At 50.3% G+C, this 21070-nt stretch overlaps 1 protein-coding gene across 4 annotated transcripts in view; it reads left to right on the forward strand.

Moving 5' to 3' along the window:
• The window catches only part of Shb (SH2 domain containing adaptor protein B), a 126139-nt gene extending 105404 nt beyond the window's left edge, over positions 1-20735 (forward strand). For 3 of the 4 annotated variants that reach the window (XM_004864981.4, XM_021244509.2, XM_021244508.2), the window contains one exon: positions 19933-20735. In XM_004864981.4, the coding sequence (XP_004865038.2) occupies positions 19933-20116 (184 nt within the window). In that variant the 3' untranslated portion in view covers positions 20117-20735. Of the gene's footprint in view, positions 1-9044; positions 9159-19932 lie in introns of all 4 variants that reach the window. The other variant, XM_087183651.1, reaches the window with a different exon arrangement.
• Positions 20736-21070: the final 335 nt, after the last annotated feature.

Consider the following 21070-nt stretch of genomic DNA (forward strand, 5'->3'; position numbering starts at 1 on the left):
CTAGACTATTCATGAAATAAGGGCACCATGAGTATTGTTGAAAAAGGAACACAACTTCTGCCACTCTGTCCCCACGTGCCACACATATGCTAGTCAGGCTGGCAGAGCACAAGTGCTAGCAGTGGGGCTGTTGTGAGAGGGTGTGATGTGGCCAGCCTGTGATCAGGCATCCCAGGAAGTTCTGGGGCAGCCCTTTTCCAGATGTGGAAGGAAAACCACAGGCTCTGAAGTCAAAGATAACTGAGTTCAGGTAACTGGCTCCCATCGCTGACCAGCTGTGTGATGCCAGGCAAGTTCCTTTGCCTCCATTGACCTCTGTGAAGAGTTGGGTGTGTGGCTAAGAAGTGAACTGTGCATTTGAACCCCACCGTGGTGTTGGCACACAACAGGTACTTACCATGTGCTGAGCTCTGTTCTTTCCAGCTCCTCTGGAGCCTTGAAAGCCAAGAATGTTGTACACGCCTGCAATCCTAGCTACTTGGTAGGCTGAAGCAGAAGGATCATGAGTTCAAGGCCAGCCAGGGCAACTTAGTGATACCCTATCTCAAAATAAAATAAAAAAAGGGCTGGGGATGTAGCTTAGTGGTAGTGGTAGACTACACCTGGGTTTAATTCCCAGTATGGCAAGAGGGAGGGAGAAAACAAAAAAATTGCCACACAAGCAGCACTGTGGACAGAGCCCTGGGAGTGAGACCAGGCTTGCTGTGCTGAGCTAGTGTCTTCCTCATTGGTGTCTTTAAAATGAGGGACTGGAGGTGTAGGTCAGTGGTAGAGCTACACATTTGCCCCATGTGTGGAGGCCCTAAGTTCTGTCAGTACCCACTTTTCCAGTTTAAGGATTTCATGATTAGGTCACAGAGCCCCTCTCATTAGCCCGAGGATGTTAGGAGGGCCCCATCTCACTCCCCAGAAGGTCAGTTTATCAAAAACAGGCCTCCAACCCTTCAGATTGCTTAATGACATCCCCTTGCATCTGCTGGGAGCAACAGGGTTAGTGCTGTCTTCTGAGTGCCCAGTCCCTACCCAGCAGATGCCTCCTGGAGCTGTAGTGGAGAGTGAGTGTCACAGGGCCAGGAAGAGCCAAGGGGACATGTTTTAGTGAGCAATGTTTTTCTTTCTTCTCTTCACTCGATTTATATAGTGAAGGAGTGAGTTTTCAAATAGTAGGCATGTATGGGTCTTGGCAGATGGGCAAGTGATTAATCTTAGTTTGTTGCTGTTGACAGCCAGGAGCTAGAAATAATAAAGGTTTGTAGGGTGGGGAGGGATGGGGGCGCAGAGAGGCTATGCACCCTGCATCTGTCACATACTGCTTCCCTCTGTCACCTGAGCATCCCCCAGTGGGTCAACAACCAAGGGCCCAAACACTTAGCTCTCCTGTGACTGCCCCTCCCACCATGAGCCACCAGGGCAGTCCCTCTGATGCTACTGGGGCCTCCCTGCAGTTGCTAAGACCTCGCATAGCCCCAGATAGCCTAGATTTCAGTCCTCAGTTGCTAGAGTCCCCCTCCACGCCTCTGAGGGCCCAGTGAGCCCTCTTAAGGACAAACATTCAAGGCAGGTAGCTATAGCTTGGGACACGTGACCCATTTCCCTTGGGATCTTCACTGCCTAGCTCTGACTGCAGGGCCCTGGGTTCCTGGCCAAGCACCCTGTGCTCCTCTGACTCAATGCCTGTCTGAGCTATTGGGGGTAGGGGGACTGCAGGAGGAGGAATGCAGGGTGAAGGTGGGCATCAGGCAGACTGGCAGGGTGGCTGGCCACAGCTTCAGACACACAGCCCCAGCAGTTCTGTCCCAGGGAGCAATGCGGGGGTGGGGGGGTGGGGGTTCCTGTCCTTGGAGAATGAGGAAGATTGAGGCATTTTGGGGTGGACAGCTGCCCGAAAGGGAGGTCCAGTACAGTGTTCCCCATCACCAGCACCTACTTTCTTCCTTCCTCAGGGTGGAGGCAACTGCTCAGCTGCAGAGACACTGGCTCCAGATCAGTCGGATCAGTCTGCTGGGTCTCTAATTGCAGCCCTGGCACTTGCTAGGAGGGTGGTGTTGGGCAAAAGGGCTTCACATGTCTGAGCCTCGGTTTCTTCATACTTGAAATGTTTCATGGTGTATTGGAGGGGCACAATACGTGAAAGAGCTTAGCATGTGCCCAACATGTAGTAAGTGCTCAGACTGGGGTAGCCCAGCTGTCTATAGACTTCGGAGACTGAGGTCAGTGGCCCAGAGTCTTGTGGGTTTCCTGAGTTCAACTCAGAAATCTCTCTATGCCCTCTTCCACTCTCCTTTACTGTGGTGCGGCTTAAATTTATGTGGCCTTGCAGAGCTAATCAAGTGGAGGTTTTCTGTTTCTGGCTTTGGGAGCTTGGATAAGTTATTTTAATTTCTCTGACCTCCCAAATCTCTACTGATAGCTAGGGATGAGATACTTCAACAACCCTTTCTTTTTGCCCTCCTCACTGTCCTGCTGCCCCTGCAGCCCTCCTGTCACATCTTCAGACATTGTGAATCAAATCCTTGTTTTCATCAGAACTTCACTGTGGTCTCATCTCATGGGGAAGCATGTTTGCCAAAGGTTAGAGCAGGAACTCTGGGAGTACAGTGTGTGGAAATTTGGAATTTAGGGAACAGAAAGAGACCTTTTAGATGATCTGGTCCAATATACTATACAAGTGGAGAAACCAAGGCCCAAAGAGAAGCCTGCCTACCTTCTGGCTTAGCCCTGTTTTCTACCTGCATTTGAGTCTTCCTGAGACAGAGAGGCGGAGTGGAGGGGCCCTTTGTTCTCCATCCTTGGAAGACCTCGTTTCCTTTTGTGAAGGTGATCTCTGTGCTCACTTAGCATGCTTAATGTTTTCTCCTTCAAGAAAGTTTAAAGGAAATGCTGCAATTAGGAGCTGCTGCTTTAGGCAAACCTATTCCTCAGCTGCTCTTTGCTGGGGACCAAGTGAGAACAGCAAGCTCTGGAATGTGCAGATGCCTTGCAGGATGAAAGGGCACACTCAGTGATGACAGTCCTCCTTATTCAAAACAACTGAGGAAATGCGTCCTGCCATGGGAAAGTACTTCCCAAGCTGGTAGACTCACCAATTAAACCTCCCCTCTCCTGGACCCTGAATTTGGTACCATGGGGATTCAGAAGCATTGGAGCATACAATGTGGGAAGAGCCCTAGCCTTGCTCCCAGGACACTGGGGTTCAAATCCTACCTTACTTGGCTGGCTATGGCCCCTGGCCCAGTCACAGGCCCTTGATTTGGCCCCTTCCTTTGAGAGGTTCAGGCAGACCCCAGTTTGAGTGTTCTCAGTTTAATCTTCAGCAGAGCAGGTGGGATGAGTCCTATCCCACCAGCTACTGTGGGTTGCTGAACTGTCAGTGAGGTGGTACATGCAGGGTGCCTCATAGAGGACTGATTCTTAGGAAAATCCGGCTCTTGTAAAAGTTTGTACAAGGGCAAGAATTGCAGCCTTCATTATTATGAATACAGACACTGCTGATTACATTATGTCATGGTGAATGAGTAAAGGGTTAAGATTTTAGTGCAGCCTGGCACGTTTTTGGCCTGTGGGGTCTCGAGCAGAAGTTACCCCCTTCGCTCAAGCAGGGCCTGAGAAGGCCAGCCAGGGCCCAAGCCTCTCGCTGGACATTGTAGCCTGAAGACCAGTGCCAAAGGAAGGCATTTCTCCAGCACTTCCACACAGTGGTGACATGTAGAAGGCCCACAGACCTGAAGTCCCTGATCTGGCTTATGGAAACCTCAAAACAGAGGGGAGGAGTCTTTCTATCTGGCTCTGAACCAAGTGTCAGGATGCATGACCCAGCTGGACAATCCTGGCTTTTTTGGGTCCAGTCCTTAAGCAGCTGGTGGAGAAGGCATAACTCCTCCTTGCTTCCTCTTTAGAAGAGGAGGCCGAGGCTCAGAGCAGCTCAGGAACCTGTCCGAGGCCACAGAGCCAGAGAAGGGCAGAGTTTGCCTGAGCCCTGGGCTACTTTTTCCTGCCCCCACTCAGCCATTTACGCCAGCTAAGCTTGGAAGTTCTCACCTTCCACCCAGGTACTGGGCTAAAGCTGGGGGCACTTGGTAGCAGAGAGGCTGAGACCGGTTTTAAGAAGCCTTGGCTGGCTATAGATGTGTGCTGGACTAGGAATGAAAGGCTGGCTTCCTCAGGGGGCAGTTGTGCTAGCTCACTGAAGAACAAGTGGTTGTCCTAGTGAGGAGACAGGACAACCAATGAGGTGGAGGAAGAATGAGGGGTTCAGGACCATGCCCATGTGTTTGAGTAGCTGGTTAGGTCGGTGGTGGCACTGCCAACTGCAACACATTCCAGGAATAGCTGGTTTTTGAAAACAGCTGGGAAGCCACACTCCCTTAACTCAGGTCCCCCCATTCACTCTGCTTCACTCCACCAGTCCATGGTCAGAGCACCTGCCAGCCTGGCTGTGCCAGCTGTGCCAATCAATGGTAGGGAATTCCCTCCCCAGCCTGCTCCATCTCCCCTCCCACCCAGGCATGTTGCCTTGCCCTTTGTTCCCCTGGAGAGGTCTTGGTCTGCTCCAGTGCCTGAGCCACCCTGATTACATTTCTAGCCAGTCCTTAATTATCTCATATCAGGCCACATCAATCTGCCTGTGTGGCTGCACTGCCAGGGGAGGCATTCCACCTGCCCAGCTGTTGCCAGAAAACCTCTCATGCCCTGGGACAGCTCCCTTTGGAGGCACTGGGTGTTCTCTCCAAATGAGGAGAAAACACCTCTTTTCAACCATATTTCTAACATCTTGTTAATATGACTTAAAATGTTTGCAGAAACCATCTGAGAACAGGATGGTTAGGGACTTGGGGAAGGGCCTATGAGACAGGCCATGTAGACAGCTACAGACCTTATGTCTGCCATCAGTGAAAAGGAGCCATGTGGAGCAGGATGTGATCAGGGACGCAGAGGACCAGAGTCTGAATCCTGGCTGAGGGTCACCACCCCTCACGTCTCTGAGCCTTTCAGCCCTGAGGCAGAAGAACACTGTAGATTTAAAGCTCTTGTAAACACTGCGAAGCTGTGCAAATGCAGGTGGGCTTATTTGCAGAGAATTCATTCTGACCCCAGGAAAGTGTGATGTAGGATTTATTTTGCTTTGAGCTGAGTAAACACTGAAAGGCTCCAGAGAAAATATGATTGCCCACACCTAGAAGCATTTGGTGGGTCTCGAAGCCTTCATACAGTAAAACCTCAATGTCAAATTCTGGGTTTGACTATTTCCCCCACAGTTAGAGCCAAAAGGAGCTTGAGTCATCTGGATCAAGACCTTGGCTTTCACATGGGGAAAATGAGGCCCAATAAGGAGGAAAGGACCTTCTTGGGATCCTGAGGCAAGTTACTGGCAGGATCCCATCCCTGAAAGATCTATATTTTCTTCTGCCATCTTCTCCATAAAATGTCCTGTAGGCCAGGGATTTAGCTCAGTGGCACAGCGCCTGCCTTGCAAGCACAAAGTCCTGAGTTCGATCCCTGGTACCAGGCCGGGGGCGGGGGGTACACCATATATGTCCTGTAGTTTTTGAGGTAGATTTATAAAATCAGACGTCAGATTTTACAACCCTCGTCTTTGCTCCCATACTTCAAATACTAAAGCTATAAAAATGATGTTCTGTTGTGTGAGTGAGTATGGCGGGCACATCACACACGAGCTGCCCTGGCCCCCACTGGAACAGAGCCGCCCCATTCTGAGTCTTGCTTAGTGCCTCCAGCCTGCTTCTTTCTAGGTGGTTCCCCCAATGAGAGCCTCCATCCTGCTGGTTGTAAGTATGTTTTGCCACTTCTAATAATGCTTTTTCCTCTTTAAGATTACTTCACCCAAGAGGAATATCAAAAACAATTGGGTTTGGCAAAGCGGGCTTATTAGAAATGCTTTAAATAGAGCCTCTTTTTTTCCCCTGCTATTTTCCTTTTTGAAAATCCACATACGGCTGAAGGCCCCAGGCCTGGGGATCAGCCTGCCACATTCTCAGCACAGATTTTCAGGGTAGGGCTTACAAACATCTGCAGTATGGCCCTCACTGCACCAGACAAGGAGATAGGGAGGTAGGTAGCATTACAATGGAGAAAGGGGAAAGAAAATCGGTTTTAGCAACAGTATCTTGGAGGCAGAAGCATTTGAGTAGGGCCTAAGGATTAAGAAAATTGAAAGGAGAAAACCAGAGACTGTCTATTGGGGAAGCAGCAGCAAGGTATATATACACAGAGGTTTGAGATGAGAAGGATGGTCTCTGCAGTGTCCCCTCCCCCATGGTCCCACATTGGCTGGGGTGGCTATTATAAAATGCCATCCAGTTTTAATTTCCAAATTACAGTCGGTCTTTATAAACTCAGGGTCCTGCTTTCTAAATTTGCCCTCTAACAGCTGACACTGCTGACTGTCACCCTGGGGTTTGTGGTCTGAAGTGATTTGGCCTCTACTAGGTACCTTTTTGTGGCTGAGGGCTTCTTTGGGGGTGTGTCTTCCCACTGCTGGAAGGCCACGCACAAGGCAGGTATTCAGGGCACATTCAGAGGTTATATTCAGGAGAAGAATACATAGTCACAGAAACCAAAATAAGCCATGATTGTAATAAAAGCAGTTTACAGAATTTAGTCCAGCCTGTCCCTAGATACATACATGTGCGTGGTGGGGTGGGAGTTGTGATACAGGAAGACACTCCACCAGACTCTGATTGACAGCTGTTTGTGAGTAGTGAAATGGCTTGGTGATTTTTGTCTCTTTGTTTATTTGTGTTTTCTGGATTTTCCACAATGAATCTCCTTTATAACAGATTTGTTATTGTTAAATGACACAGAGCAGGAGGCTCACTGGCTATGGGTTAGGGTGCCTGGTTCTGGTTTCAGCTCTCTCTGAGCTCTTCTTTATGAAGACTTCTCTGTGCCTATTATTTAGGATAATCTAATTAGGGGTGATCAGTAGAGAAAGATCACACAGTGTCGTGGCCAGGAGGGTGGGTTGCCTGGAACCAGAATCCCTGGTTCAAATCCTGATTCTGCACCTCACTAGCTTTGTGACCTCATTTTCTACATCTGTTTAATAGAAGGAGTAATAGTCTATACCTCCTAGAATCATCACGAAGCATAAGTAAGATGGTGGCCAGGGAGTGCCTTGTAAACTTGGAAGGCCTGATGAGTGATCTCCAACTCCTCAGAGGATCCTCACTTTGCTCCTCAAAGACAAGGGCTCAGAGAGGCCAGTGCCTCACCTTTGGCCAGGCCAGTCCCCTGCTGTATGAGTCTACATTCTTTCTACAGTGCCCCACACACTTGGGGCTTCCAAAGAGCAACCTGTATGCTGGACACAGCCTTGTGGGAAAAATGTATTTGGGTGGGGCCAGGCAGGGTTTTTGTAGTCCCTGTTCCTGGTATAAGAAAGTAGCTTGAACAGGATTGTGTAGAGTGTCTTATGAGGCAGGTAGTATAGTGAATGAGTTCTGATGGTAAACCTCCGACCCCATCATCCGAGACCATGTGACCTGGGCCCCAAGACTCCAGACTCAGTCTCTGCGTGCCAGCATGATAACCCCTTTTGAGTTCAGGTTCTCAGACTATACTGTGGTTCCTCTTCGGATTGTATAAATCTTTCACCTTTTACTAAAGATTCTCAGACTAGAAAAATATTTTCAATGTTCAGAATTGTTTCAACCTTAACCGAAAATATCTAAAGAGAAGCTACAGTTTACTACCTTACTTTTGTGGGAGTTGCGCTTTTAAAATGCAGTCAATTCCAATAGTAAGTAACTTTGGAACTCAATTACTTGCAGCCATGCTGAAAAAACCTGTAATTAATGGGTCAAACCCTAGCCAAATAATAAAATGAAAGCTTTGTTGTGTATCAAGGCAGAAATCAATTTCATTTAGAGAGCAACAGCTAGGGATTTAATTTTGAGAAAATTCTCCACCCTATGGAAAGAGGTTGTCAGAAAGCTGCCAAGGGCAGGGGATTTAGCTCAGTGGTGCCGCCGCCTGCCTCAAAAGCACAAGGTCCCAAGTTCGATCCCTGGTACCAAAAAGAAAGCTGCCAAAATGAATGTCCAACACGAGAAGATTTGCCCTCCAGAGCTCCAACTACTGAGGGGTGATAATGACCTTTTAGAACTGCTTTTTTTTTTTTTTTTTTTGCGGTACCGGGGATTGAACTCAGGACCTTGTTCTTGTGAGCCAGGCACAGCACCACTGAGCTAAATCCTTGGCCCTAGAATTGCATTTCTAAATCTTACAAGTGTGGCCAAAATCAATGGACTTACGCTTCTTAATGCTTTTGGAACCAGGCCCCTTGGCCCCTTTTGGTTTTGGTCTGATTGTGATAGTTGTCTATACTTGATGACATTTGTGTGTCCATAGGACCCTGTCCTTTAGGATTAGGAGGAGGGAGGAGAAAGGGGTGGACTTAGGCACCCCACGTTAATGGTGGCGTTATCTGGGCAGCAGGACTGAGGGCAAGCTAGACAGATTTCCAAGGGACACTGTCCGTTTATAGGTCACCTAACCTGTGAGCAGCAAGGGTGACTAAGATAGAAAAGGACAGGAGATTGTGACTTGTGAGGACATCTGGAGAGGAACAGCCGACTACTCCTGCTTCTGCCTTCCTGTCTTGAGATGCCTTTCTAGGGCAAGAGGAGCAGCAGTGCCCTGCAGGAACCAGAGTCCAGAGCTGGGTTACTGTCAGCAAGCCACATAAGTCATATTTCAGTTCGGCCTGTCAATGAACTTGCCACAGCAGAGCTGTCCAGGATGAAAGGAGTGTCTTGGTGGGGAGTGAGTTTCCCCAGTGCTGAGAGTAAGCAACATTGAATGCTGTGAATATTGCAGAGGAATTTTTCTGCTCAGATGGAACTATGGTGACACCCCATGAATGTGTGTCAGAATCTTTTAAGGAATGCATTAAAGGCAGATTCTGGTTCCAGAGGGGTCCAGGGAGCTGCAGCCTTGACAGATCTCTGAGTCCTTATGGCCCTTCTGTGGCACAGCTGAAGAAACTTCCTCTTTGAGAAACCTGCACTCTACTTCTCTTCCAGTGCTGGGACTCTGCATGACTGGGATGCAGGTGGGGCTTTTGTTCAGTATCAGAATACTCACTCATTCCTCATCACGTGATATGAACATCTGTGCATCAGGCGTCACACATTGAGGTAGGTAGAACCTCAGTGGTCCTCCTGTCCTGTCTCTTCGCTGTAGAAATGGGGAAACTGAGGCCTAAGAGCTTGAGAGCCAGGGCTAGGGCCCAACTCTTCAATGCTCAGTTCAGAGCTCTTTTCTCTTGCTTTCAGTGGAAACATTGTAAACTATGGCCCATTTCACATAGGAAGAAACTGAGGCCTAAATATCCGAGGATTGATGGGGATTGTTTTCCACTGGGGACCACTGTCATTCATATGATTTGCAAACAGGCTTTGGCCAGTGTCTGGGTGCCTCACAGTCAACTGTGTGCCTCTGAAATTCCAGGAAGGCAAAAAGCATCCTTAGGTTAGACGCAGCATTTGCTAAGCAGGTAGATCTATTTTAACTTGTGGTTTTCAGAAGGCTCTTTTGCATTTTCCTTCTCATTTTTGCTTAAGTAAAACTATGTTGGATCTGAGGCTTGGTGGAGAGTGTATCCCCATCACTGCTGGGCTAGTGCGTGTCCAGGGGTGATACACAGAAGCCCCTGCCAGGGCAGCAGTATGGCCAAGAAGACTACTGAGGGCCAGCGCTATGCCTGAGAGCCGCCAATGCTCACAGGGCAAATTGGCCCTTGGCACGAGGCTCTGACCCCAAGGATGAACACTCAGGAAGCACTGCTGCTTCCTTTCCCTCCCTCTGTGTTATCTTAAAATGAAGGCAGGGAACCAAATCCTTACAGCCTCTGAGTGATGTCTTATGTCCCAGAGAAGTGTGGAATGCAGCGTAATGCACTCAGTAGCCACTTGAGTGCCAGAGACATCCACAGCCATATTTTAGCAGAGCAGCCTTTCCTCCTTGCTCCTGTTCTCCTTGCACATGGATCTCAGGTGCACCAGTGTGCTTCAAAGAGGGTCGTGAAGTCCATTTAATGTTTGGGGAAATGGATCCCAGAGCAGTAAACACCTTGCCAGTGTCACCCAACTTGACATGTGTCAGCAATTAGGCAGACTGCAGCCAGGGGCTGCCTGGCCATCCATAGTGTTTGGGCTGCCAGAGTGACCATGAACAGCAGACCAGACACACAGGGAGACGCGATAGTGCTCACCCTAGTCAGCCTGGAACCAGTCAACCAAACCAGATGGGCAGCAACTTCTCTGGCAGCTTCTGCACAAGGAGGAAGAGAGGACAGCCCATGTGTCAGGTCCTGCATTTGCACCAGTACTTTCAGGAAGCGCATCCTGCACTGTAGTGTGCTGTCGGTCTGGTTCCCTACCATGCTTACCTGAGGACTGCAAAGCTGTCTAACCAGCCAACCAGGCACCCATGATGTCCTGCACATTCAGTGGCACTGTAACACTTGGCAAGGATAACTCACCCACTGTCCAGTTCAGACCTCAGGAAGGCAGGAACAGCCCATTTTAAAGTTAAGGGAATAAGCATAGCCAAGTGCAGCTCAGAAGAGGCAGGGAGGGCCTTAGACCTAGTCTGGGTGGTCCTGAGACCAGGGTTATGTTCACCACCATCCCCAAGTGTCCTAAGGCTTAGACGGTGCACCCTTGCCCTGGGTTGCTCCCCAGCTTACTCTCCTGTCCAGCCTAAGTGGACCTTAAATTTCTAGCTCTCTTGCCTAAAAAGCCATGTTGCCCCTCATGTCGCTTCCTCAGCAACTGGTGCTTACCACTGAGGATGCCTTTTGCCCAACATGCGCATGGTCCAGCTCTAGGACTTCTTCAGACGTGGCATACCTGGCCCACTCTACCCTACCTGCTGGCTTGGTCCCTGGGAACATTCCAGAGCCCTTTGGAGCCTAGCAATGTGCCAGGTAGTGTCGTATCTTAACTCCAAAACTAAGAGGCAGGGAGACCTCAGCCTTCCCACACATTCACACTCACAGGGAGAGTCTCACTGACCCTCAGGGTAGCTGTGAGGATGGGTAGGATGTGGTGGTGTGGTCCCCGTCTCACAGATGAAGGATTCGAGGCACTGTGACTAGAGAGTGGTACGGCACTGTTTCAGTGTTTAGCAGTGTCCCTGGCCAGTGGCACCCATGTCTCCAGTGTGGGCTGCATAATGGGCCCAGTTAAGAAACAGCGCCCTAAGGGGGTGTGGCTGGGGGTTGGGAGGGCTTGTCCTTAATAGAAGGTGCCTGTTTGGCCTCAATGGATTCTGCACATCCCATTGGCACAGGCCCTGAGAAGTTTGCTTTTGTCCAGTTGCTGTCCCTGGGCCTGAAGAGCCATTGTGGCTGATGCTGGGATGACTACCACCCAACCTGAGTGTCCCCACTGGCTTGAGGATTTTGGCACTGGAGGGAAACCCCCACCCCTGAAGATGCTGAGACCCAGGGAGAGGGGACTTGTCCAACCACTGACATCAGTGGGATCCGAGACTGAACCAGGCACCTGACTACAGTTCAGCTTTTGGGCTCATTCCAGCTGCCACCGCCCACCCTACCTGCAGTTTTCATATGCACCTGGCCAAACATGAGGGCCAACAAGAACACAGACCAGGAGGTCTGCACAGTCCTCCACCTGACCCCCGCCCCGACGTCAGTGACCTCCAGCAGTGAATCTCACTCTCTCTGGTGTGAGCCCTCATCCTCAAACACCTCATCACTTCTGCTAAAAAAATAGCCCATAATGGGTTCACTTTGACCTACCAACTGCTTTGTGTGCAAAACAAGCCTTTGCCTCTACCTATTTACTGGGAGAAGCACTTGCCTGCTCTTCTGCCTGGAGGTGGCTGGCTGGCTAGCTGTTTGTTTGTGTGTTTGTTTGTTGAGACAGGGTCTCAATATGTAGTTCAGACTGGCCTTGAACTCACTCTGTAGCCCAGGTTGGCCTCGAACTCACAGCAATCCTCCTGCCTCTGCCTCCTGAGTGCTAGGATTCACCCAGCTCTGGAGATGGCTTTTATCATGATGTACTGAGTCCTTCACCCTGGCCACCTCCTGAGAAAGCTGAACACTGAACTTGGCTGGTGGTTTTATTGAAAGTCTAACTATTTTATGTTTTAAAAAAAAGTGGCCCAGCAACATTTACATTTTTGGATTTTGGTGGTTTGGTTTGGTTTTGTTTTTTAAGACAGAGTCCCACTATGTAGTCTGGGTTGGCCTTGAACTCACTATGTGGCCCAGGCTGGCCTCAAACTCACAGCAGTCTTCCTGCCTCAGCCTCCCGAGCTACACTTACATTTAGACATTGTTCACAGCATCTCGGCCTGTGTGTCTTCAGCTTGTCAATGGGAAAGCAGTTTGGCGGTGGTGAATAGGATGCACATATTGACCAAATGGCCTCATGAACTTCCCCGCACCTCCTTTGACTATTAGCCTTGTGCTCTTAGAGGGCCCAGTCACACCAGAAGGACTTGTGTGCTGGTTTCCCAGCTCAGTAAGCCCTGATGACCTCACACTGTGACCTGGCCAAGTTGCTTCTCCTTCTGACCCTTGGTCTTCTTGTCCTTGTAATGTGAGTCTGCATTTAATTCCCAGCCCTCCTAGCGTCTTTTGTCAAGGTTGGTCCAGCCCTGGACCAAGGGAACATTTAAGGTCATCTAGGGCAGACCAGCTTTGTATAGATGCCCTCTACCAGGGTTCTGAGGAGCCACTGGACCACAGAGACAAACCATTAAAATGTTTGCTTATCTTTTCTGAGAGACCCCAGATGTCCACCCCCTCTTTATCTGCAATGTTAGGGGAAATGGATCACTGTATGTGGGATTCACCAGCTGACTCGGGCTCTGCCTAGTATCCAGTGGATTTGGGTCAGTCTCACCTCTGCCTTCTGTGGCTGCAGAACTACAGGCAAGTCACTTGATCTGACTGTATTTTCCCACATGTAAATTAGGGGCCAAGGGGACCTGTCTTTTGGGGTTATTGTGAGAATATACGTAAAGCCCCCGTAGTGCAGTTACATAGTGAATGTGATTGACATGTGTTTCTGGAATCATCTGGCACCTTGCTCCCAGGTATTGGGAGGAAACTTTTTCCCGAGACATAGGACCAGCAAAATACCCCACCCTCCTGGAGGTAGAGAAAAGGAACGAAGAGCAGAGACTCTGAGTCTTGAAGCTGGCTGCTTTCAGAGACAGCATGGCCAAACAAGGGCCAGGCTTAACTGTGTTACAGGCCCCCAGGTGGCCATGGACGTAGCTTGCCATCATCACCCTCTAGACCTGTTTTCTTGTCCAGGGCCATAGCATTAGAGCTGCGCCCTAAGTCCCCATGGATTTGGGGACAACACAAGCATTCCTGTCCACCCCTGCCTCGGCTGAAGCAAGTGCATGCCTGTGGAGGTGGGAGCATCCCTTAGACTTGTGGCACAGTGTCCTCCACACTGAGCACAGAGCCTGTGCATGCAGGCCTCTGGACATGGAAGGCAGGGAACCTCTGACATCTTTCTTCCTGAATAACCATTGTGCCAATAATTGCTGTTTTAATCACTTTTTCTCATCACTTTTTCTCGGTGCTGAGACCAAATAACCAACACCCAGTGTTAAAGGAGGAAAGGTTTATTTGGCTTATGGTTCTTAGAGGTTTCAGTCCGTGATCAGCTAGCTGTAAGGCATAGGGGGATCACAGAGGAGAAACAGTTCATAGCAAAACAGGGCAGGCAGAAAGCAACAAGCAAGCTGCTGACAAGTGACAAGCAACGAACCACTGCAGCCCTCTCTGTATTTTATATTTTTATCCAGCTACCTGCCCTTGGGGTGGGTAACATTAACACCCTTAATCCTAGCATAACACAGTTATGTCCAGCCACCACCAAAAAACTCCACCTATGACCATGTGAGGCTTTGGCAGTCAAGACACAAGACATAACAATTGCTGAGTACATTTTTAAATGTACAAGCTCATTCTTTGTCTCTCTGTCTCTACTCATCTGGCCCCAGGAATCTTTGTACAATGTAAGATTCAAATGTTTAAAATGGCCCAACAGAAGGAAAACTGTGGCCACTTGGTGCCCTGGAGTGGAGGTCTGGGTCAGGGCTCACTTCTTTACCCTTCAGGAGGACCTAGTTTAGAGAGGGAGCTGGTCTCACATTCAAATCCCGTGTCTCTAGGCCTGAGTGGTGGGGGGTTGCCTCTTGAATCCTCAAGAAAGAGGCACCTGGCTCATTCTTTCATGTGGCCTTCTTGGGGAAGACTTCATGATTTGGGGGACACGTGTCTTTGTGTCTACCTCATGATTGCCTCTCTGGGGCTCCCCTTGGCTCTGCTACTCCCTGAGCTCACTCTGCCAGCCCATGAGGGCTCGACTGGGCACCTGTGCTGACCAGAAGGGACCACTGGGTCTGGGCTTGGAGTAAACAGCTCCTACCTTGGCTGGGCCAGACACGGGGACAGGGTGGAGCAGTCTCCTGCTCATCCTCAGGAGTTGTCCTTCAGGGAGGACACGGGGGTGGGGTGGAGTGGAGCTTCATTTCTCTGGCTCTGGGCAGACCTAGGCAGGTAACTGATGGTGCGGGGAAGGAGGGCATGGCTGTGGGCCGGTAAGGGAGCAAGGCTCAGCCTGCTGAAAACCATCTCAGTGAAAAGAGAGATAGGGTTCCCGACCTTGGAACCTCACGGAGCCACAGAGAAGCCACTTCTTGGGGCACAAGGGGTCCACAGGCCCACCTGGAAACCTGGGTCTGCCTGGCTGAGTAGCCAAGCAGGGGAAGATGAGACTGCAGTGGCAGCTATAGCCCTGAGGCTAAGAAGAGAATGCAGACATGTCCAGCAGGCATAGGCTCAAGTACTGGTCCCACCCAGTCCCATGAGACCAGGCACATATGACCTGCCTGAGCCTCTGTTTCCCCATTTGTAAACCATGATAGTCATACCAACTTAGCAGAGTTGCCATGCAGCCTAAATGATGTCACAGAGCTCCGCACAGTGCCTAGTGTCCGGTGAGGGTTGGAGAGGTACACGTGTCCTTAATTCTGTGTTGGCAGTGAGGAGCTGTGGATGGTTTTAAGCTGAGGAACAATGTTGTGGAGGCATCTGGGTCAAAAAAAAAAAAGGGAAAAGCAGCTCCCAGCCACCTTTCAGGCTGTGTTGAAGCAGAAATCCTTTGTGTGGGATTACTATAACCAGGGCCTACGTGATAGTCCCAAAGGGCAATTTCTTTTCCTTCTCCCACATAAATATTATATGCAAGTGTTTTTAAGTCATTTCATCATGAAAAGAAGCGATTTAACATAACTATTACCCAGGATTCTTCATGAAATATGCATCAAGCAATTAGGTCTAAAAGCGAGAGGTGAGGCCTCGCACCCTGCTCGGCCAGCAGCTGTGGGCTGAGTGATGTTTTATTAAAGCTCATGATTAGGAGGCGAGGTGGGGCCTGTTATTAGGCTGGTGCACCAGGCACACTTGCTAATCCCAGTGACAAGGAGGTGCTTTTTATGATGATGATGAACACCATGACAGCCCCAGCATCCCCGCTTCTGTAGCCTTATGAGACTCATTAGACAGGTCACCCACCAGAGACACCCTTAATTGTGACTTTGCTCTGGCATGATGTCCTATCAAAGGAGACAAGGCCGGTGCAGGGGCCTGGCAGGTGGTGGGATCAAAGCAGGATCCTGGCAGAGCTCCCCAGGGTCCCAGTGCTTTCCAAGGAGAACCACCATGCTCATGCTGCCTGAAAAGGAGGCCAGCCCACCTGGCCATGGATGCAGGGGCTTGGGTTCCAGCTACACCTGCAGCCCCCTTGTTGTATACCTTGGACCAGGTTAGTCTGCCTCTCTGGCTTCATTTCCCTCTTACGTACAGGCGGTAAGAGATGATCCCCCTTAGTTCCAAAAACCTGTTTATAGCATCAGGGCATCCCTGTGCATATTCCTTATCTGCTGCAACCCTCTGTTCACTACAGAAATTTAAATTTTTCCTTTGTTACATTGGCACTTTTGTGTAGTGTTGAACATGATTAAAACCATCACTGGCGGCAACTTTTAAATCTTCAGCTATTGGTAGGAGGTTTCTTGTTTGTGGAAATTTTATGACCAATCAAGATGTATTATTACAACATTTCTCTTGCGTGTGTGTGTGTGTGTACGTGTGTACAACACACCTGACCTTTGCATTGGTGTAGGACTGGCAGATCCTCTCAAGACCTGGAACCTTTGAGGAGGGACCACCACCTGCCTTTACAGCTGGGGGATTCATTGTCAGGGCATGCGCTTCTTGATCCCTGGAACAGTTGTGTGTGGGGGGATGGTTCTTTTCCCTTCCAGCCCCTTCACTGTCTCTGACCTGCCATCCGCTCTGTGAGATGGGCATCATGGACACAGACTCAGCATGAAGGAGACCCTTGCTCAGGCTCGGACGCCTCTGACTGCTATCCTGCCTGGCTGTGCACAGAGCTTTGGGGGTTAGGTAGGGCCTGCTGGGTCTGGCTGATACTGAGGTCTGAGGTGGGGAGCACTGGCTGCAGAAAAAGCCCCCAGGGAAGGGGTCTTGCACCACTGCTTCTGATTGCTGTGTGACCAGTCAACTTCCCTATCTCCATACTCTTGGACACAAGACCTAATTAACAGGAAGTCCCCAAGTGTCACTGACCCCTCTGCAATGGTCCAGGCTGATACCCCAGTGAGAGCAGGACTGAACTAGACAGTCCTGCCCTAGAGGGGAGTTAGGTGCCCCCCCCAGCCTCTTCCTGCAGGAGACCCCTGGGGACTGGGCAGCAGACTAGGTTTACTCACAGGAATCCAGGGAACTAGGCCTGGCGGTGCCCTCAGAGGCCACCAGGGGACCAGTAGGGCAGGAGCCCAGGAGGGCCAGCACATGGTCCTTTCTCCCTCTTCCTGGCCTAGTCAGGCCATGGACTGGCACTTTGTGGCTGGCCTTGTTCCTCTGTACAGCCTGGCTGGGAATGAAAGCTAGTGGGGGGTGTGTGAGGCACAAACAGAAGGCTGGAGAGACCTGTGGACTGCTGGGGGGCCCAGGCTCAGCCAGATAGCTGCCTTGCTTCTCAGTCAGCAGTGGAAGCACAGATGACTGTGTGGTTTTAACTATGAGTACCTGGCTTGGGAACAGAGGAGCATCAGCTTCTACCTGTGGCTCAGTCAGAACCATTGCCACCATCAGTGTCACTGGTTGATACAAGAACAGTCCAGTGTGAACATGTCCTGCCTTTATCTTTTTTGTTTTTATTTTATTTTTCAGTACTGAGGGTTGAACTTGGGGCTTTCTGCATGCTAGACAAGTGTTCTACTAGTGAGCTACATCCCCACCCAACCCCCCTTTATTTTAAATTTTGAGATGGAGTCACACTAAATTCCCCAGGCTGGCCTGAAACTTGAGATGCTCCTGCCTCTGCCTCCCAAATAGCTGTAATTACTGGCATGTGCTATCATGCCTGACTGAAAATGCTCTCTCAACCCATTTAACCATGTGAGTTACTTTCCTTAACTTCTTCAGGGATATTTTTTGTTGTATTTTGTTTGTTTTGTTTTGTTTTCGAGACAAGGTCTCACTTTGTAATTCAGGCTGGCCTTGAATTCACTCTATAGCCCAGACTAGCCTTCAAGTTGTGGCAGTCATCCTGCCTCAGGCTCCAGCCATGTGCCACTATGCCCAATTCCTTAACTTTCTTGAAAGTGAAATGGGTTTATATATGCACTTGGGCAGAGCTGTGACAGTCTGGGCTCTCATCAGCTGCTGGGACTCTCCATCTTAAGAGTCCTTTGCTTCTCTCCCCTGGCCATAGATCTGAGTAGATCACAAAGTCCCATGGTTTGGCTCCCCAAAATGTCACCCTACCCAGCACACAGGGAAATGACGCTCTTCTCCCTGCCCCCAGTCCCTGTGCTGATGCCACGTGGCCATCCTCCAGTCCAGCCCGAGGGGCCTCTGAGAGCACAGAGCTCTCCAGCCTGCCACCAATTCTTAGCCACACGGGCTCAGCATGGTGTTGCAGCACTCCCACTGCAGGCTGTTCCTTTCCAGGTGGCACCAACTTGCCCCCACTGTAGCCCACTGGGCAGGCTGGTCCTTCACGCTTTCCATTTAATGCACTCACCGTTGTCTTTCTGAGGGCCTGTACAAGTGCACATCCTGCTCCTCAGACGTAGGCAGGCGATTCTCTGGTGAAGTGACCCTTCACTGAGGAGCAGAACTTGCCATAGGCTCTGTAATTAGAACATTGCCAGTCTTAAAAAAATCTTGATTTAAATTTTAGTTCTTCACAGGAATTATTCTCTCTTGAAATGTAATTGTTCTCCAAATGATTTCCTTTAAGCCAAGGGTGACATCTCTAAATACATTATTATGAGCAGATGTGTTGCTCAGAGCCTGTACTTCATTAAGCATTTATTCTGCTCATTTGAAAATGGTATGATAGAACAGTGCTTGGGGCCCAGTCCCCACTGAAGGTGATATCTTTAAGCCTTTCAGTGGCCCTGTGGGAGCACAGGAGAGGAGCTAGAGCTCAGAAAGGTCATACACCTGTGTCCACATGGGGCTCTCAGCCTCACTGGCTTTGCTGGGGGCTCCCAGAAGCCAGGCCTAAAGCTATTCACAAGTTACCATGCCCAGGGATGGTCCCTGGAGATGGTAGCAGGTTGATCAAAACCTCCAGCTTTCTAACCAAGTGACAGACCCTTGGGCTTTGGTTTGGAAACTTGCAGCTATCTGCAGATGTAGCAACAGAGCCACGGCAAAGTCATAAAAGGCCAGGCTTGACTGAGCATGAAGGCAGGTTGATGGAGGTGGGCATGAGCCAGTGTGGGTGGAGCCTGGAACATGACATGGGAGAGATCTGCTGGGACCAAGCTGGGTCCACTGCTGGCACAGTGGTTGGACTGTAGCCTTGGCCACCCTGTGCTGCTCCCACTCTGCATGCTGATGCAGGCCAGGCTGTAGGGGCCTTGGAGTATCCAGGGGGCTCTGCTCCTACCTCTGAAGAATGCACCACTGCTTCTCCTTCCATATGCTTCAGGTAGCCCCTCCCAGGCAGAGCTGTACCCAGTTAGAGTGGCCACAGAGCCCTTGTCCTGTTCATCCATGGTGCTCTCGGGAACTGAGAGAATGGCTAAGTAACTGCAGTTTAGGAAAGCAAGTGCCTATGGAAGGTAGGACTGATCTCAGAGCAGTCACAGGAAGGAAGGCACTGTGCCTGAGGGATCCTGGAAGACAGCCTGGCAGAGGAAGAGACTGGGCCTTGGAGGAGGCAGAGGGGAATCCCTGCCTGGGGCTGGGGCATTCTGGGAGAGGGCACACATTCTGGCCACATTTCACTGTCTATAACTAGTTACATGGCTAACTGGAGCCAAGGGAGGCTGGAAAATATAGTCCTAGGCTGAGTTCCAACTATTGAAGGGGAAAACACCTTGTTGCCATCCCTGCCACACTCACACTATTTCCTCATCTCACAACCGAGCGATGACCCTTGCCTTGCCTACTTATGGCACTGGGGACATGAATATACCTTGTGCCTACCAGGCAAGGCTTGTCAGAGTTCTGCATCAGTAACAGCTACTTCCTAACTCCTGGAAGCTCTCCGGTGAGAGGACTCCTATAGTAGTGGGTACGGCAGCATTTCAGCAAGCCCTGCACTAGTCCTGTCTTGGAGAGGTGCAGCTCACAGCTGCTTTACATCTGGGATCTCTTCTCTCCCAGGCAGCCCAAGAGTCCTGGCACCTTAGTAGGAACTTGGCCCCAGTGCCAGGAGGAAAGTTCTCAGGGAACAAGCATTCTCCCAGTGCCAGGGAGCAAAAATGAATGGCACCATCACTAATGCTTCCTTCCCTTCAGCCCGCCTCACCTTTCCCTCAGCCCCAGAAACAATCAGATCCTACTGACTTCTGTTTTGTTTACAGGAGCAACCAGGGCTTTATGCACATGAAACTGGCCAAAACCAAAGAGAAATATGTTCTGGGTCAGAACAGCCCCCCATTCGACAGTGTCCCAGAAGTCATCCACTACTACACCACCAGAAAGCTACCCATCAAAGGAGCTGAGCACTTGTCCCTCCTGTATCCTGTGGCTGTGCGGACCCTGTGAATGGACCAGTCCCTCCCTGCTCTGTGACAGAGCCCAAGACTTGGAGAAGCCAGCAGGGCACCGACAAGCCCCACCATGTTGCCAGCTGTGTCCAGTTTGTGTCGTGTGTATGGTACTAGCACACCACTGCATGTCTTAGAGTGCTGTTGCCACTGACTGGGGCTGGAGAAGGCCTGGATGAAGGCTGAGGAACGGCCACCACACCACCCCAGTCCCCACCCCTACCCCTCCTAGAGTTTCTGTGAATTAAATATTTGCAATCCAAAGAGATGCCTTACAGGGTGAACAAAGGCAGCAGCTTGGGTGGGGCTGGAGCTCCTTGGGCTGCATCTCTTTGTTCTGCAGCTGTCAGGAACTCACACCTGTGTACTGCAAAGTTTTCCACCCACCTGCAGGTGCTGGGAGCCCAGGGGCCGACCGCCCCTCTGGTGTGGAGTCTGTGAGTGTGCGCGTGAGCACAGACAAGTGTAAGCATGTGGTCACACACACACAAGTAAGCCCCCATCTACTTTTAGTTGCTCAGTATAATCATTAGATCTTTAAGGAATCATTGTGCAGTCAAAAAGAGGATGCAATTATTTATGAATAGGGTGTGTAAATAAAATAGTCATTTAATATATATTCTTTTTCCTTTTTTTATATTCCGCACAGGGGCTCTGTGGGGGCCAGTGCTTGCCTGCTGGTTTCATTCTCAGAGCAAGGCACGCAAGGTGCATCTCTAGTTTGCTGCTGATGGGCCTCGAGGAGGGGAGTCATCAGAGGCACCGGTCAGGTCTCCTGGGGTGTGGCCACCAGAATGGCTGCTATGGGGACTGGGCAGAGGCGGTCAGAGGCACACGGGACCTGAGCAGCACAGCTTGGCCAGTGGTGGCAACTTTGGAAGGTACCACCAGACGCTGGAAGTTTCAGGTTCCAGCACTGGGAAGTCCAGAGCCTCAAAGTTAGCAAGATTTT

This window comes from Heterocephalus glaber, unplaced genomic scaffold (genome assembly GCF_053883595.1).
Source record: "Heterocephalus glaber isolate CG9 unplaced genomic scaffold, H.glaber_assembly_v1.0 deba00001481, whole genome shotgun sequence".
NCBI classification, from domain to species: Eukaryota; Metazoa; Chordata; class Mammalia; order Rodentia; family Bathyergidae; genus Heterocephalus; species Heterocephalus glaber.